At 51.3% G+C, this 15830-nt stretch overlaps 1 protein-coding gene across 1 annotated transcript; it reads left to right on the forward strand.

Annotated features, from left to right (window-relative positions):
• Nucleotides 1-2711: 2711 nt before the first annotated feature.
• On the forward strand, nucleotides 2712-3662 carry LOC131096499 (olfactory receptor 14A16-like). Its single transcript, XM_058044841.1, has one exon. It carries the CDS (start codon nucleotides 2730-2732, stop codon nucleotides 3660-3662), a length of 933 nt encoding a protein of 310 aa, XP_057900824.1. The 5' UTR covers nucleotides 2712-2729.
• Nucleotides 3663-15830: the final 12168 nt, after the last annotated feature.

Consider the following 15830-nt stretch of genomic DNA (forward strand, 5'->3'; position numbering starts at 1 on the left):
ATGCTAATAATGAGGCAAGATCTGAATTGACAATCAACCATCTAGCTGGAGAAGGACAACACAGCCTACCAGATGATCAAGCAGCAGGTATCGCCAGAGAAGTATTGGATGATATCAAAGAGATGGCTTTGCAAGCTTTAATCCAGGTATCGGATGGTAGCACCCTCAATATGGACTACCTTGGGTGGCTGCAGCTAAAGCTTTAGGACAATTAGACCATCTTGGGTGCCTGTTAAGTAAGCAGAACAATGCTGCCTCCCTCACATTGAGTTGCCCACTCTCAGACATAGAGACCATCAGACATGCCACCTTGCAGAACATTGACAGAGTTTTTACTGTGGGCACATGGGGCATGGCCGTGTAGACTCTGAGGACATGTGTTGCATGAACCTCTCCATCCACAGCGAGTCAATCCACAAGAGAATTAAGGTACTGAAGGAAGGGTTCAAGAAGCTTTAAGTAGAAAACAAAGACTGGGTCAATAAACTCTTCCAATCCAAGGGACTAAAGAGTTGTATGATGTCTAGCTAAAACAGGACTATTAATTTTCTTACTGATTGTTGCTGTATTGTTAATTGTTCCATGCTTTTTTGGATGCTTTTAGAAAGTCTTACAAAATTATTTCTGTTCCATCTTTGTTGTAAAACAGAAAGGGAGAAGATACCCAAAACAAGCTCCTCATGGACCCCTTGGAGGAGAGAATTGGAGACCAGGATGGCACAAAAACCTCTCAGAGACTCAGCGTGGGAAGGAAAATTCTTAAAAGTACCTAAAAGTATTCTTAAATCCATAAAGTATCTTAAAAACCTTGAGTTTCTCAAGGCATTAATGAGCCCCACTGAGTGTCAGTACAAAGCTCTCAAGGGATTCGTTAAAGCAGAAATCTGAGGCCTTGAGTGCACAAACCTCTCACAGAGTCTGTATCTAAAGGGAAACACCAAGTACCTTCAAACAACTGAAGTACCTTGAAGCATTAATGAGCCACAATGAGTGTTGTTACTGACAAAGCCTCTCCAGGGACTAATTACAGCAGATAATTGCAGGCCAGGATTGCATAAACCTCTCAGAGACTTCAAGGCAAAAGCAAAACCCAAAGTCCTTTGAAAAACCTGCAGTCCCTGCAGGGAGCATTAAGGAGGCCCCAGGGCCATTGCTGACCAAGCTCCCCAGGGACTCCTTCCAGCAGATCCTTGAGGCCACTGGGATGTGGGCTAGGGGGGGATGCTGAGGGCAGGACAAGGGGGTGACAGTGCCCAGCCTGGCTGGGGCTGTGCCAGGAGGCCCCAGTGCCTCAGGACAAGGTGTCTCCTCACAGCCCTTGGTGGCACAGACCCTGCTGTGCCCCAGGGCACCAAGATTTGGCTTCTCTATGTCCCCACCTGTCATCACTGCCTCCAGTTCTCTGCTCTGCCTGGGGCCTGGGGACACTTTCTCAGTCATGTCTCTCTCTGGGACCCATTAAAAGTCCAAGAAAGTTTGGAGTATGATTCTGACTTGGAGTTCTGGAGAGGTTTCTTCAGCTCCCTCTCAGGGACTGATGTTCAGGGCCTGGGCACAAAGTCCCAGAGGCTCATTAAAGTCCTTATGTTGTGTCTGTGCTGATGAGCTGGGCTGGGCTCCTGGACAGAGGCAGCTCCTGGTAATCAAGAAAAGCTTCAAAAGCACATTTCTCTTGATTAGCAGCTCTTCTACCAGCCCAGCAGGGCTGGGGCACTGCCTGCAGCCACCCTGGGCACAGCACAGAGGCACAGAGAGCTTCAATCAGTCAGGGCTGGGAAGGTGCTGAGAAGTGCCTGGGGCACAATCACTGCCAGCCCTTGGCACAGGAACCTCTGGCTGCAGGACAATGCGGGTGTAGCTCCTGAAGCCATCTCCTAAAGCTGGAACATCCCAATGCCTACAGACCCTGTGAGTACATTCTCTGATTGTCTCTTGTGCAGAGCAGCCAGGGGTGCCCAGGGCTGTCCTGCAGAGCAGGGTCCTGCAGCCCAGGGCGCTGTGCTGGGGCAGAGACTCTGCTGCCTGCCAGGGACAGCTCTCAGCCAGCCCTGGCAGCTGCTCCCAGCACTGGGGGACAAGATCTGGGTGGGAGGAGACAGCTGGTAAGGCTTGGAAGTGTTCTCCTTTTGTGGGGAGGATGCTGCATTGTTCAGGACTGCTCCCAGCATGGCATTTACCTGCAGAACATTTCCAAATACATTATGCAGGCAGCGGAGCGAGGCAGGGACTGCATAAAAGGGAAAATCCTGCTTTTTTAAAGTACTGCTCTGGGTTGTCTTGATGGGAAATTGCACACAGATATTCATCTGGCAGTCCAGGATGAGAAAAAAAAAAATTCTCAGATGTTGCTAAACCAGGCAGTGACAGAAATCAGCACAGGGCCCCTTAGAAGCTGCATTTTGTCTTGTTTATCCAGCCTCCTCAGGGTTGCTTTGACGTTGCCATCAGAGCCTGCAGAGCCAGAGCTGCCCCTGGGCAGTGCCAGTACTGGGAGGGGTCTGCAGGGCAGAGCTGAGCCCCCAGGGCTGGGCTGGGCTCTGGCAGGACTGGCAGGGCCCAGCCTGGGCACAGGGAAGCAGCTGCTGGCAGGGACAGCTCCAGGTAGCAGAGCCCTGGGTAGGGAGTGTGTGGAATGTGCCCCCAAGCTGTGCTGGGATATTTAGGATCCTCTCCAAACCCAATTATTCCATGATTACTTTTTTAAAGATCCAAATGCCAAGGCACAGCAAATGTCCAACAGCAGCTCCATCAGCCACTTCCTCCTGCTGGCATTGGCAGACACGCGGCAGCTGCAGCTCCTGCACTTCTGCCTCTTGCTGGGCATCTCCCTGGCTGCCCTCCTGGGCAACGGCCTCATCATCAGCGCCGTAGCCTGCGGCCACCACCTGCACACGCCCATGTTCTTCTTCCTGCTCAACCTGGCCCTCAGCGACCTGGGCTCCATCTGCACCACTGTCCCCAAAGCCATGCACAATTCCCTCTGGGACATCAGGAACGTCTCCTACACAGGATGTGCTGCTCAGCTCTTTTTCTTTATGTTCTTTATGGGAGCAGAGCTTTCCCTCCTGACCATCATGTGCTACGACCGCTACGTGTCCATCTGCAAACCCCTGCACTACGGGACCCTCCTGGGCAGCAGAGCTTGTGCCCACATGGCAGCAGCTGCCTGGGCCAGTGCCTTTCTCAATGCTCTGCTGCACACATCCAATACATTTTCCCTGCCCCTGTGCCATGGCAATGCCCTGGGCCAATTCTTCTGTGAAATCCCACAGATCCTCAAGCTCTCCTGCTCACAATCAAACCTCAGGGAACTTGGGCTCATTGTAGTTAGCCTTTGTTTATCATTTGGCTGTTTTGTGTTCATTGTTTTCTCTTACGTGCAGATCTTCAGGGCTGTGCTGAGGATCCCCTCTGAGCAGGGACGGCACAAAGCTTTTTCCACGTGCCTCCCTCACCTGGCTGTGGTGTCCTTGTTTATCAGCACTGGCACATTTGCTCACCTGAAGCCCCCCTCCATTTCCTCCCCATCACTTGATATATCAGTGTCAGTTCTGTACTCAGTGGTGCCTCCAGCCCTGAACCCCCTCATCTACAGCCTGAGGAACCAGGAGCTCAAGGCTGCAGTGCAGACAATGATGACTGGATGCTTTCAGAAACGTTGAAATGCTTGCCAATTTCTACAAATAAATGTAATAAAAATAATCTTTGATATTTTTGTTTGTTTTCATTTTGGAAGTTCTTTTTCTTTGTTTTAATTTTTTCATATTATCTACAAATAAATGTAATTCTATGTGACATTTCTCATTATGTTTCTCTCCACCTTCCCTGTGGCCACAGCCCATTTCAATGGGGAGCTGCACTCTTGGTGGCTTTAAATGAACTAAAGGATCTCACAGCAAAGTTTTCTGCAGAGATGCCCTTTTGTTGCCTTCTCTGGAGCTGCAGCAGCAATGTCTGTGTGCAGAGCTGGGGCAGATCAGGGCTGGCCCAGCAGCTGTGCCCAGCAGCAGCAGCACTTGGTGTTGCCAGTGCTGCTGCCGTGGCCCTGCCCCGCTGCCCTGGTGGCCCTGGTGTTGCTGCAGGGCCTGAGTGCTCTCGGGGCCAGGCACAGCCCTGGGGGTGGCAGTGCTGGGGCTGCAGCAGGGACAGGCCAAGTAATATGAATAATTTGTAATATAAATAATTTGTAATATAAATAATCTTTGATAGTTCTTTTGGATTTGTTCTTTTCCCCCCTGTATTTTAGTTTTTTAATATTGTCCACAAAGTAAAACCATTGTTTGAGCCATTTCTCATTTTGGTTCTCTGCACCTTTCCTGTGCCCACAGACTGTGTGAGTGAGGGGCTGTGCTCTTGGTGTCTTTAAAGGAGCTAAAGGATCTCCCAGCAAAGTTTTCTGCAGTGATCCCCTTGTGTTCCCTATTCTGGAGCTGCAGCAGCAATGTCTAAGTGCAGAGCTGGAGCCAGATCAGTGCTGAGCACATCAGCTCTGGTCCTGCTGGCCAGGAGCCATTGGCCTTCTTGCCCACCTGGGCACTCTGCTGGCTCATGTCAAGCCTGCTGTCCATCAGTCCCTGCAGGTCCCTTTCTGCCTGGCTGCTGTCCAGCCACTCTGTCCCCAGCCTGTAGTGCTGCAGGGGTTGCTGTGTCCAAAGTGCAGAACTCGGTACTTGGATTTGCTAAATCTCACATTGGTGGATTTGGGTTCTGGATCCAGCCTGTCCAGGGTCCTGTGCAGAGCCCTCCTATGCTCCCACAAAATCAACACTCACATCCAGCTTGGTGTCATCTGCAAAGATGTCCTTGGTTCCATGGGGCCTCTCATTGTCACAATGGCCTCCTTGTTACACCAGGCCCTGCACTGTCACACTGGTCTCCTTTGTTCCATGAGGCCATGCAGAGCAAAAATGGTCTCCTTGGTTCTGTGGGGCCCCAAAATGTGACAATGGACTACTTGTTTCCATGGGGCTTCACAGTGTCACAATGTTCTCGTTGGTGCCACAGTTTCACAGTGGCCCCTTGGTTTCATGGGGCCCCAGGATGTCACAATGGCCTCATGGTCACAAGAGGTCCCACACTGTCACCATGGTCTCTGTGGTTCCAGAAGTCCCCTCAGCGTCACAACAGACTCCTTGTTTCCACGAGGCCACACAGTGTCACATTATTCCAGATTCCTTGAGTCCCCATCGTGTCACAGTGGCCCCTTGGTTACACAGGATTCTACAGTGTCACAATGTCCCCTTGGTTCCACGAGGCCCCACAGTGTCACAATGGCCCCTTGGCTCCTCTCGGCCCTGGAGTCTCCCAATGGTGCCCTTGGTTTTGCAGTGCCAAAATGGTGAAACCCCTTGGTTACTCGAGGCCCTGCAGTGTCACAATGGCCTCTGTGGTCCCACAAGGACTCACAGTGTCACAGTGCACTCTCTGGGTCCATTTGGCCCCGGAGCACAACAATGGACCCCTGGTTCTATGGGGCTGCACAGTGTCACCATGGTCCAATTAGTTCCACAAGGCCCTGCAGTGTCACAATGGCCCCAGAGTGTCCCAATCATCACAGAGTGACAGAATCAAATAGGCTGGAAAAAACTTTTGGATCATCAAGTCCAACCAATGTCCTAACACTGCCTTGTCACCCAGACCATGCCACTAAGTGCCACTGGAGAGGGACAGTGACTCTGCCACCTCCCCCCCTGGCCAGCCCCTTCCAATGCCCACTCATCCATTCTGTGAAGAACTTCTTCCTATTGTCCAGTCTGAACCTCCCCTGGTGCAGTTTAAGGCTGTGTCTTCTTGTCCTGCCCTCCAGCAGATCCACACTCACACCCAGCTTGGTGCCATCTGCAATTTGTGAATGGGGGACTCGATCCCCTCACCCAGATCACCAGTGAAGATATTAAACAGGACTGGGCCCAGCACAGATCCCTGGGGGACACCACCAGTGCCTGGACACCAGCTGGGTGCAAACCATCCCCACCACTCTCTGGGCCCAGCCTCCAACCAGCTCTTAAATCTGCCAGTGAGGAGGGAACCTGCCCAAGCCGTGGGCTGCAGCTTTTCCAGGGAATGCTGTCAGAGACAAAGTCAAAGGCTCTGGTGGAGTCCAGACAGACACATACACAGCCTTTCCTTCATCCACAGGTGGGTCACCTGGTCATAAAAGGAGACCAGGTTGATCAGGCAGGATCTGCCACCCCTAAATCCATGCTGGCTGTCTCTGGTCCCTCAGCCATCCTGTGATGGCACTCAAGGTGATCTGTTCCATAACCTTGCTGGGCACCCAAGTCAACCTGACAGGCCTGGAGTTCCCCAGCTCCTCCTTCCAGCCCTGCTTGGGGATGGGCTCACACTGGCACCTCCAGTCCTCTGGGACCTCCCTGCTGAGCCAGCACTGATGGTAAATGATGGAGAGCAGCCTGGGGAGCTCATCCACAGCTCCCTCATCCCCCTGGGATGGACCCCATCCAATCCCCATACCTGTGAGCATCTGAGTGGCTCAGCAGGTCACCAACTGCTTCCTCCTGGATTACAGGGGGGCTGTTCTGCTCCCTGTGCCCATCTACCAGCTCAGGAGAACACTTGTCCTGAGGACAACCTGTCCTAATATTGAAAATTGAGATAAACAAGGTGTTAAGTAGCTCAGCCTTTACCTCATCTTTAGTTACTATCTTCTCCACTGCATCCAATAAAGAGTAGAGGTTCTCCTTATCCCATTGTTTGCTATTAATTTATTTATAGAAATATTTTCTATTACTTTTCATGGAAGTGTCCTAGTTAAACTCTAATTTAGCTTTCACATCAAAACTTTTCTTTCTGCATGACCTTACAACATCCTCAAACAATTCCTAAGTTGCCTGACTTTCTATCTAAAGGTGATGCTCACTCTTTTTTCCCCTGACTTCCCACAAAAGCTCCATGGGCAGCCACGCCAGTCATTTTCCTTACCAGCTTCTCTTTTGCCACACTGGGACAGGCAGCTCCTTCCCCCTTAAGATTACTTTCTTGAAATGTGCCCATCCTTCCTGGACCCCTTTGTTTTTAAGGGATGTTTCTCTTAAAAAAATCATGACCTGATTTGGTACTCCCCAAATCTGCATCCTAATCAGGCCAAAGTCTGCCCTTCCTAATTCCAGTGCAGAAGTTTTGTTGCTGCCCCTCCTTCTTTCACAGAACATTGAACACTTCATTATTTCATGGTCACTGTGCCCCAGGCAGCCTCTGAGCCCCACATCTGCCACCAGCCCTTCTCTGTTTGTGAACAACAGCAGACAGAGCTTTCCTTGGCAGTGGGAGTGTTACCAAAAATTCTGTAAAACAGAAAACTCCTTAACACCAATGTAGCATTAAGAAGCAGAATTTTTTATTCAGGGGGATGCATGGGGGAGAGCTCCTCTCAAAGCTGTGCATGCTGAGAACAGGGAAGTTTCTCTTTATTTTCTGTATTTTGCACATACATTCATTGATTGTCCTGGACTAAACATACATATGATAATCATTTCCCCAAAATCATTAACACGTTTCCCCTCCCCTTTTGCATGCGTTCTTCTGTCCTGGGGGTCTCCCTGGTGGTCCCTGGTGCTCGTGGACCCCAATGTTACCGTGGGCCTGGCTGAGTTGGCAGGACACTGAGGCTGCTGAACTTCCAGTTCCCCTTCTCACACAATGGGCACTGTGTGGTTTCCACAGGCCTGGAGTTTGGAGAACAAGATCCAGGTGTCAGCTCACCTGGTGGAGACAATTTATCATCTGGTAACATGAGGTCACAGAGTGAGCTGTGACATCACAGAGTGGGATATGTGAGGTCATTGAGCATCTATGACATCATAGACTGTCTCTGTGACATCACAGAGCCAGCTGTGACATCACTGGGCAGAGATCTGACATCACAGAGCAGATGCTGACATCAGAGATTTGGTTGTGACATCAGAGTCCAGCTCTGTGACATAAGAGAATGGGCTGTGACATCACAGTACAGCCTGTGACATCCCAGAGGGGCTGTGTGACATCCCAGCAGTGCTGTGTCAGGTCACTGGGTTGGTCACTCTGCCCCAGCTCCCCCTCACAGTTTCTCCCAACAACTCCAATGCTGTTCATGCCCAGCAGGGTCCCTGTCCCCCAGGATCCCCCCGGCCCACCTGGAGCCACAGCCTCCACCAAAGGATGTTCCACAGGATCCACCCCAGAGCCTGACAGGGGACAAGGGGCCAGGGCTGTGTGACCAGGACATCAAGGACGGGGATTATCCAGGTCACTGTGGCCTGGGTTGGGTTGCCAAGGGCAGGAAAGATGTCTGGCAGCTGGAGCAGGGTCTGGGAAGGGCCTCCAAGGTGGAGCTGGAGCCCTTGGGCTGTGAGCAGAGGCTGAGGGAGCTGGGCTGGTCCAGCCCGGAGCAGGGAAGGCTGAGAGGCTCCTCATCCCAGCCTGGCAGTGCCAGCCAGGAGGGGATGGAGAACACAGAGTCAGGCTCTTTACCGGGGGGCTGGGGGGAGACAAAAGCCAATGGGTGGAAGGAGAAAGAGGGGAGATCAGCCAGGGCAGGAGGAGATGAAATGAGTCGGGCTGGTTTCAGCATTTCTTCAACACCAAGAGCAGCCTGACTTCCCTTTTCCATCCATAGATTCGAAAATCAGGAATTGTTTGAGCTGCTCTGTCCTCAGTCCAGGATGAGCATCCTGATACAAGAACTTAATTGTGTTTATATCTATCACAGAACCACATTTGTCTAAAAATAATTTTAGTATGGAAATCACTTGTGGATGGTGGACTCATCAGATGCTGCAGGGACATTGCACATAGCTCAGGGAAGAGTGAGATTGTTATTAAATTGTTTCCTGTTCAACTGTGGTCTTTTGGCCATAAAGAGAAACTTTCTGTGCCTCTGAGTCTCACCAGTTCCTGACCCCCAAAGGACACAAACCTGATGAGTTGTGGTTCCCACTCCAGTGGTGGCACTTGGACCTCCCTCCACACCCAGAGCAGAGCTCCCTTGTCCCAGAGAGTCCCTGGCAATGCAGGGATGAAGGAAACAAGACAGGCTATGGGGATCGGGGCAGGGAACAGCCAGGGATTTGGAGCCTGGTTGTGAGCCCAGGGCAGGACCTGGCCCTTGGCCTTGGTGAACCTCATCCAATTTTCCTGGGCCCATGGATGTCTCCAGCCTGTCCAGATCCCTCTGCAGAGCTTCCTGTCCTTCAGCACAGCCACACTCCCACCCAGCTTGGGCTCACCTGGGAACTGACTGAGAGTGCCCTCGATGGCCACATCCAGATCAGCAATAAAGAGATTTCACTGACTGGGCCCCAATCCTGAGCCTTGGGGACACCCCTGGATGTGACTCCATTCCTCAGCTGCTCTGACTGCCAGGGGTTGGGTGAGGGAAATGGTGGGGATGCGTGCCAGGGATGTGTGCCAAGGCCGGAACCCCAGCCCCTGGCCAGGCAGATCCTGTCCCTCCCTCCTTGCTCAGGGCTCTTCCCAGGATGGGCACTGGCATGTGGGGATGTGCAATGCCAAGGGTAGGAGCATGGGGCGGCCCCTGCCAGGCTGCTGAGCAGGGACAAGGAGGCAATGAGGCCCCAGCCCTGCAAGGGTCACTTGTCTCCTGCTCCTGCCTCAGGCCCAGGCCCAGCAGCCATGGCCAAAGTGCTGCCCAGGTTGGCTCTGGCAGGGCTGTCTTGCAGCTGCTGCCCATCCCTGTGCCCTGTGCAGCCCAGGCTGTCCCACGGTGTCCCTGCCCTGCACCTCTGTCCCTGCAGGCTGTCGGCATCCCCCGGCTGTCCCACCTGGCTGGGCCCTTCCTTTGCTGCCAGCTCTGCTTCCTGCCTGGCTCTGCCAGCCCACACAAAGCCTTGGGCTGCTCCAGGCTCCTGCTGGGAACGTGCTGCACTACAGCCCTGCCCTGCCAGGGAAATTCCTTTCTCCTGGTGCCAGTCTGGGCCTCCCCAGCTGCCCTTGGCATTAATTCTTTCTTTCTCTGGCTGTTTTCCACTATGTCAAAAGGATCCACCATCCCTGAAATCTCCCTTTAAACACTCTCATGGCTCTGCTCCACTGTCCTCAGTCTCCACCTCACTGAGCACAGAGCTCCTTTGTCCCTATACAGTGCTCATATGCCCAAGGCCTCCAAACCCCTCATTGGGACACCTCTGGGCCCTCTCCAAGGTGTTTCCAAATGAAAACATTCAGATCATTGTCTAAGAAAATCACCAGAGGACAGGGCCAGCCTGAACTGACTGTCCTGGTTACTTTTGTGTGGGAGCAATCCTTGGATATATGGAATTTGGGAGGCCAAATTCTAATTTTGGCCATGGTCCCTGGACAAGAAGGCTGGTTTATTCCATAGGAATAAAGGAACAGAGCCCCTCTGTTTCAGGGGCAGATGAGAAGTGACCACCAGAGGCCAAGGCCAGCCAGGGCTGGCAGGTTTTGTTTTGCAAGATACCCTTGCATAGAGGAAATCTTTTAGGGAGAGTACCAGTTTTGGCAATGGGCATCTGAAAAGTGAGACAGTTCTTTTCCACAGCAAGGAAAGCACGGAGGCAGCCCTTGACTTCCCAAGATCAGCCAGAGCTGTCATGTGGCCCCTGGGAGGCCAAGCCCGCCAGAGCTGTTCCATGTTCCCTGGATTCCATGAGGCCCCACAGTTTCCCAATGGTCCTTTGCTTCCAGGTGGCCCTTGGGGACGTGGTTTTGCGGTGATGATGGTGCTGCCAGGGTGCCGGTGGCACTGGGTGAGTGTCAGGGTCTCTTCCCACCTCGATGACTCTGGGATTCCCTGCTGAGCGCTCTGGCACCAATCATGTCCCACGTGTGCTGTTTAGGGCTGGCCTTAGCAGTGACTGTGGGGACAGACAGTGGCAGCCCATCTGCCACAAGATCTGCCAGCCTTTGGGCCCTGCCTTCTCCTTCAGACAGCTGCAAGAGGTTGACTTCAGCCCAGTCATCCTCCTCCTCCTCCTCCCACAACAAGGGAATGGGCCTGAAGCTGAAGATGCTGTTACCTTCACAGCAGTCCTGTGGCAGGTCTGTGCTGCTGTTGTCTTCTGCCGTGGAATCCTCTCAGAGTTCTCTGAGCTCTGGTTCACTGCAGTTTTCTCAGCTGTAGAGGTCTTGGGAGCTGCTGAACTCTCCTTGGGACAGCTCTGGCTCCGCCCCACCTTGGCACTCTTGGCAAAGCTCAGTCTGGCTGTAGGATTCCTAGTCTTCATCATTGCCAGTTAAGGTGCCCGCCTCACTCTCCTTCTCTGCCAGCACTGAGCCCTGCTCTGCCTCTTCCAGCTGCTCCCTGGGGATTTGGGCTCCCAGTGGGCTGGGTGAGGGGCTGGGGGGAAGCAGGGGCTGTCTGGAGCAGGGACTGGGCTCTGTATCCCTGCTGATGGCACCTCCTCTCTGGGGGCAGGAGAATGTGCCTGCTTCTCCTGGCTGTTCACACTTCCTTCCCCTCACTGGCTCAGCTTTGGCTCAGTCACCTCCTTTTCCATTGGGGGCAGCTCCTGGACTGTTGCCCTTTGCTGCCCCTGGTAGGGCTGTTGCTGTGCCCCATCTCCCCACAGCACCCTCACAGCCGCCTTCCACTGCTGCAACTCGTAGGCACTCCTTGCTCTGCGTGGGGACGCTTCCTTGGCTGCCATTGCGGGCACCGACTGGGAGAATTCACAGCTTGTCGCCTCTTCTCTCAGGCCAAGCTCTCGGGCCCCAGCATCTCCCCACTTGTTATCTCTCTCAGGTTTCTTCTCTTCCTCCTCCTCCTCAGTGTCTGACCATGGCCAGGCTGAGGCACCCACTGCCCCCACCAAGTGCCCGCTGAGGGCCTGGTCTTGCCCCCAGCTGGGCAGGGGGCTGGGTGACTGGAAGGAGTTGAGCTTTGTCTTGCTCTCTTCCATCTCAGAGCTCCTGTAGCACGGACAGATCCCGGGAGCTGCTTCCTTCTAAGAGAGTAGCTGTCACGGGACTGGGCACCCCAGGGCTCTGCGCCCCTTCTATACACCCTCAGTCACGGTGGGGCTCTCTGATGTCACAATGGTCTCTGGGCACCACCATGTCTTGCATCATCAAGGGCCCTGTGTCACAAAGGGCCACACCCAGTGCCCCTTCAGCAGCTGAGCCCACTGGAAGCTGCATGGAGAAGCCCCTGGCCTTGGGCACTTGCAGCTCTTGCTGTGCCCAGGCCCTTCCCACAGTCCCACCGTGCACCCACTGTGTCATGGTCCTACTTGACAGGCTGACCTGCACCCTCAGAGCCCTGCCTTGGCAGAGTAAGCTGCTGTGGGCACGAGCCATTGGCCAGATGGACGCAGCCAAGCACTTGTGGGCAGTGGCTCCTTGTGCAGCTTTAGACTGGGCATAGGGGACTGTTGAGAGTTTTTGCAGATTGAGGAGTTCTTGCTAGACAATGGCCATATTCAGCTGATGCACAATCCAGCCTGCTAGTACTAATGGACAATGGACACATCCACAAACAATGAATAATGGACATATTCAGAAATGGGGCCGGTATATCCTTGAAGAAGATACAAGAAGAAGAGTTGTTAAGACTCAGAAGGTTTGTCAGCGAGCTTGGGAAAGTAAGAAAAAAGTGAGCCATGGTTGGGCCAGACGACCACAGCAAGACGCATGAAAAATTAGGTGATCCAAGCCACATTCTAATTTAGACGCGTGAGCAGCTAGGATTAACCAATCATGTATTAGCTAGAGATGCATGGACAGTAGAGATTTATTATAAATATAGTCTTTTTAGGGATAATAAATTTGGCTTCACTGGATCATATTGGTTATGGTGTGATATCCCTGAACCTCCACACCCTGCCTTTCTAGTGAGAACACGGGCAGGCCCAATGTCACAGCACTAAAGGGACTCGAGGTTGGCAATTTGGCTGCTGTGCAGAGGATCGGAGCCAACCCTCGAGGAGCGGAGAAGCTGGTTGAAAGTATCCTCACTGCCCTGGGGAGAGGGAAAGGTTACTGGAGCTCCGGTCGTAGATGACTTGAATCTCACTCTGATCAAGGTGAGCGGCCGGGGAGGAGATGGGGTCTGAATATGAAAGGGAAGGTGTTCAGAAACTCCTCCAACATATCCTCTCTAAGAGAGAACAAAAGTATGATGCTTCCAATTTGAAGGGACTACTGCACTGGAATTGGGACCATAATCTCATAGCAGGAGCACAGGTTTCTTTTGAGATTTTGACATGGGAAGCTGTGGGGCGAATGCTGTGGGATAGCATTGCATCTAGTGGGAGTGAGGGAAAAGGGGTGTCTAAATATGCTATTTTGGTGAAAATTATCATAGAGGTGTTGCAAGCCTTAAAGGCAGAGAGGAAAGCTGCTGCTGTGGCTTGTGCAGCCCTTGCCCCCAAGTCAGAACAGCCTCAGGCATTTCCAGTAACTTCAGTTCAGCAACAGTTTTCTACCACCTTAGATATTCCCTCACGCAGCCTACAACCCCTCAGCTCAGAATCGAGCATTACACCAACTGCTCCTCCAGCTCAGAGCGAGAATGAGGAAGCTGCTGCCTCTTCGGGGGGGTTAGCCTGCAGACCAAAGGACAGTTGTACTCAGAGTTAAAAAGCTGAACCACAGAAACGAAATATGCTGTTAGTGAAAAGGATAAGGAAGGAGATGTTATTATGAATAGTGCTTCTATTGAAGAGGATTTAAAATCTTTAGTGGACAATTTGCAAAAATTGGTAATTCAAAAAAAGGATTCTATTGGAAAAAGGCTCCCAATATTACCAGTTAGATTGTGCATGGGCCAGTCTGACCCTCGCTGCTGGGCCAAAGGCAGCAACTGCGGTGTATCACCCCAGAGATACCTTGGCTTGCTGGTGGTTGCAGCTGGGCACTGAACAAGTCCAGGCTTGTTAAGAACCCCGTTTACCTCAGGAGGAATAGCTTCAGGCGATGGTCAAGAGAAAAAGGAGAGGATTCTGCTGGAGGGTTTAATGTCCAGAGGTTTATTCCATGGTTACAGAGGTCTGAACGTGAGGAACTGCTCCAACAGAACAAGGACCGCATGCCCTGATCACCTTTTTAAGCTCAGGGACAGGGGGAGGGGAGGTACAGGTGAGCCACCAACCAGGTGAGAGGGGCAGGGTCTCAGGGGAAGATGACACCCAGAAAGGCCAATGACCTCTGGGCATAGGGGCATCCTTTGAACTTGACCAACCACACGACGCCTTGCTGGAATGTTAAGCCTGATTGACAGTACTCACTCAGCATGGGGGCAAGGGGGAAAGGAGAGAGGCAAGGCACACCTGGGGGAATGACCTGGAAGGCCAAAATGGGACATTACAGCACACCACAACAGGATTCAGTTGTCTCCAAAACAGACTATTCTTTTGAGAAAATGGACATGTCAATGATAGTAGGTTCAGACAGACAACCAGGAAAGCGGTTACCACCCTCTCAGTTTGTCTCTGAGCCAGCATTCTTGCCGGTTAAACGAAATCCTCCTTGTCGTGCTCTAAAGAATGTGGAATTAGAGTTGGAATGTGACCCTGAAATAGAAGCAGCTCAACAACTAAAGTAGAAAAAAGTTATTCCAGAAGCTTATTGTAGAAGGGACTTTTCTCTCCAATGATATAGAGGCTTTTCCTGTAGTAACTAATGCTGCAAGTAGAGTTTGAGAACCTTTTGATTGGAAGATTTTAGAAAAATTGAGAGCAGCAAATCCCAATGTGCACAGTCACTTCTGCAGTATATTTTTACATCTAACATATTAATTCCAGCTGATATGCATACCCTAATAAGACTTATAATGCCACCCCATCAGCAGGTGAAGTTTCATAAAAGCTGGGAGAAAAAGTGTGCTCAAGAAGCAGCAAGACCTAGAGTGCAGGGTGATCCTCTGTATGGTTTAACAGCACAACAGTTACTTGGCAAGGGGCCCTGGGCTACTGCCACTGCCCAGGCTAGGAGCATTGATCAAGTCTTACAGATGAGCCAACAACTAGCATATAATGCTGTCCTTGCACTTCCAGATAAGTTACACCCCATGTCTTCTACACAAATTCACTAAAGAAGAACGAAGACTTTGATAAATTCTTAGAAAAATTGCATGAAGCTATCTATAATCATTCTGATTTAAATTCAGACACAAAGATAAAATTGTATGGACTTTGGGATCATTACTCCATTCCAAATGGCTTTCCCTTCAGTCACAAGAGCCTTCCATCTCTTCCAAAAATTGCCTGCTGAATCTCTTCTGCTCTCTTCCAAATCTGTCCGCTACTCCAGCATAACCCTTGAAGCACGGACAGATGACTCTTCAACTAATTATAGTAGAAAAGAAGGGTATTTATTGCAGCCCTGGACACATGTGAACTAGTTTCCAAAGACATGTGCAAGGAGCTGCAGACTCCTGTTCTCTATTTCTACAGAAAAGGTTTTACTTTGGGTTTCTAAGGACCCATAATACATAATTATTACCTGCCTGCTTCGCATTTTTATCAGCTGAATATCTATTGCAGCTGCACAATTGTATTCCCTTAACTGGATTGGTGGGATTTTGAAATGAGGGAGTGGTTGCATGGGAGGAAGAAAGCAGTCTTCCTCATAGTGAACTCTCCTCCCATGGCCAGTTGGCAAGACCTTTTGACCTGCTGCTCATGGTCCAAGCCTCTCCTAACTGTTCAATTATTCTTAAGGCAAGGTCTTTCTATGGTCTCAGCTTCTTCACAATTGCTTCCTCTATCCCTGTCACTCCTAGCTTTATGTTCCTAATATATTTGGTACTCTTTAACTAAGGCACATGATTTCTGCTACCTGTATTACTAACTTAGCTTCTTACCTCATTTTAAAATCTTAACTAAAATATGCAATCTTCTACTATCCCAATT

Source organism: Melospiza georgiana, unplaced genomic scaffold (assembly GCF_028018845.1).
Source record: "Melospiza georgiana isolate bMelGeo1 unplaced genomic scaffold, bMelGeo1.pri scaffold_29, whole genome shotgun sequence".
Taxonomy (NCBI): Eukaryota; Metazoa; Chordata; class Aves; order Passeriformes; family Passerellidae; genus Melospiza; species Melospiza georgiana.